Raw genomic sequence first — 3,201 nt, 5'->3', positions numbered from 1 at the left:
AAAGATGATTGGTGAGGACAATGAGGGAAAGAAACAGTTGCAAGTGTACATGGCAAAACAAGTTACCGAAAGCAACAGAGAAACAGTGCTAGTGAAAGGGAACTTTGTTGACCACCACCAATATGATGACAAGAACTGTTCCAGGAATGCATTATTTCTACTCTAACCAATATAATGGATTCATGAAAATATGACGCAGCAAATTTATTTTATGCAGTCCTCACAATTTGACAAAAATGCGATTTTGTTAACAGAACTTCCAAATTTCATGAAGGAGAAACGAAGCAACCAGCTGCTGATTCCTCGCAGAACCTTTCGCAAAACGCCAAATCCACCATCAAATTTGCAAGGAGTAGCAAAAAGTGGAATGATGAATCGATAAACGTAACCAAATGGAGGAACGACAGTCTTATTGCGAAACAAGATATTGTGGAGGCAGTAATACATAGTTCCTCCGACACGAAAGAAGGTCGGAAAAGCTATTAGATAGAAACAAGTTTGTTTTGTTTTTATATTTGAGCATACAGCGAATTAAGACCGTGGCATAAAATGGCAGATTTAACACATCAAACATAGGGTCACAAATGAAACTGGAAATAAAGTCATTTTTCTGGATAGAAATCAGTGAGTATACATATTTCTAATTAGAAATTGTCGCCTTACACCTTTCTGCGTCACCCAATTTATAGGAAAGCAATAATTACTAGCATACAGAAACTCCTAATGAAGTGAATGAAAGAAACACAAACATTCAAGTTCCAAATGGACGGATAATCTAGACAAAAGGACGTAGAGACTCTTCCTCGAATCTCAGAATGCACATGTCCAAAAGCAGCAATGAAGAACACCTACATTGTAAAGCCGAATTGTGTGCCCAACCAGCGTCAGGGATTGCAAATGCACTTGGGATTAGAAACTGGGAGGCAGGTGATACCATGAAAAGGAAACCATACTGACTTAAAATGGTTTGACTCTGCTGCAGAGATGGTACTGGCGATTGTGGCTTTCAATCTGATGATGAGGCTTAACTTTAAACACTAAGTCCAGGAGAATGCAAGTAATAACGTGAATATCATTTTTTGTTTACTGCTACTGCATCCACAGTGTGTTAGACGCTAATTTAACAGTTAAGACACAGGAATGGTAGAAGTTTTGTAAATGGAGGCAAATTTGAGTTTGGATTACATACCAAACTGTGACCCGACAACAATTGTTTCTACGCAATAAAGAAGTGTTAGATCAAAACGAGTGCAGCAGTAACTTCAGCAGCCGGCAACAGGGAATACACACAAAGCATGAAAAAAGAAAAAAAAGTACATACACCTGCGAAATTAGTTCCTCCTATGGCACATCAACTTGAAGTGGAAAGCAAAACGACGATGCAACTTAGTGACAACCACTGTGCTCTAGACGGTGATGAATGAAAGGGACAGCCAAATTAGTTGCCAAACATGTTCTAAAACTAATGGTGGCCTGGGAAACAGACAACAGGAAGGTGCTAACCATAGAAAGAATAAAGGGGGAATGGGGATTGACAGACCAAAAAGAAAATGATAACGCATATTGTTTTATTGTATTTTTGGGACGTCTTTAAAAATGTCTTTAAGGATATGGCAAAGAGAGAGTCATGAAGCAGGTGTCAGATGGTAATGTATAAGGCAGGGGCTGAAATGAGGTCTTTTTACAGAAACGAAAGTGGGAGAAAGCTCCATATCTGAAAAATCAACGCAGCTTGACACAACAGGTGAAGCAACCCACAATATCCGTTTTAGCGTAATATACTTAACAAAGCCCACCAATATGACTAGGAGAAAACAGAACTTCAAGCGAATATGCCTCCTTCAGTTGATTCGTTTGTTAGCGACAGCGGCTCTACAAGCAGCAGCTAAGGACGACAACGACCAGGTCGCAGCAGCAGTCGACAACCCATGCAAAGAAGAGGCCTATCTAAAGGGGCTGAAGCAGCATCTACAAAGCAAACTGAGCCAAGACGTCCGCGCAATGGCAAACTTACAAGAAGCCTCAGAGATTTGGGCGATGTTGAGTCTGACGGCAGCAGACCCGCAGGAGCGCTGTATCCACCTGGCGCTAAGCAGCCGTGCAAACAAACAAAAAGCCGACGCACAAACAGCGAATGACCAAGCAAAACGCCAAGTAGCCGCTGCTATAGACGCGGTTAACACACAGATCGGCACTCTGGCCGCAATCCGGTCTTTTGCCGGCCTAAAAATAAACGAAATACAAGGTCAGCACACAAAAGACAGCGCCAACCAAGTAACCCTAAAATTCAAGGTGGAGGCAGGCGGGCACGCGGCATGTCCCGACGTAACTAGTGCCGACAAAATCGTCAGCTCAGTCCGACCAATCTACGAAAAAGCAATGGCTCTCAAGCTGACAACAGCAACGGAGGCCGTGGCGAAGCTGCGAACCGCCAAACTTGTAATTTCCAGTATCAGCAGCTGCAGCCACGGCAGCACGACGGCGGCGACAATGCAGCAGGCACTAACGAACTGCAACATGGGAGCGGGTGCGGCACCAACAATAAACCAGGAAGGCGATGACCTAACGACCGCAGCAGAAACGGCAATTTTCACAGATAACCACCTAGGTACATGCGGCCCTCACCACGCCGACCCGAATGCACCAGAGCAGCACCGCGAAAACCTCGCCCACGCGATCTGCCTTGCTTTAAAGGCCCGCATCGTAACGCCACCCGCAACCGACTCCTGGGACCCCCAGCAGTTGAAAAGCGAACCATTCATGCAGACAGCGATTCGGAACTGTGTACCGCGGTTCCAAGCAATAACCGACAGCGGGGACGCCGATAAAAACACGGACCTGACGCAGTTCATCGAAACCGCCCTTGGCAAAACAAATGGACATTTCAAGACAAAATTCGTAGAGCAAGCTAAGACCCGGACCGTTCCCAGACGTACAGCAAAAGAACCGGAAACAAAACCCATTAACGAGCTATTAACCCAAGACGACCAAAGCACTGTCCTCAGCCACGCACTCGGCCAGAAGTTAAAGACACAACAAACCACCAGCAAATCCGACGGACCTGCAACCCCCAAAAAAGATTGCACAGATAAAAATAAAGATGATTGTGACCTGACCAAATGTGAATGGAAAGAAATAAATGGAAAAGGGGAGTGCAGACTAAAAGCTGGAGAAGGAGCGGTGAAAGCGGAGAATGATGGT

At 44.7% G+C, this 3,201-nt stretch overlaps 1 protein-coding gene across 1 annotated transcript in view; it reads left to right on the top strand.

The window, feature by feature from the left end:
- Positions 1-1,800: 1,800 nt before the first annotated feature.
- Positions 1,801-3,201, top strand: part of TEOVI_000517200 (uncharacterized protein) — a gene marked incomplete at both ends in the record, with an annotated part of 1,461 nt that continues 60 nt past the window's right edge. The window contains one exon of the mRNA XM_067222778.1: positions 1,801-3,201. Within this exon, the coding sequence (XP_067078879.1) occupies positions 1,801-3,201 (1,401 nt within the window).

This window comes from Trypanosoma equiperdum (assembly GCF_001457755.1).
Source record: "Trypanosoma equiperdum strain OVI genome assembly, contig: ctg_1700, whole genome shotgun sequence".
Lineage (NCBI taxonomy): Eukaryota > Euglenozoa > Kinetoplastea > Trypanosomatida > Trypanosomatidae > Trypanosoma > Trypanosoma equiperdum.
This window is presented reverse-complemented; position numbering and strand designations above follow the sequence as displayed.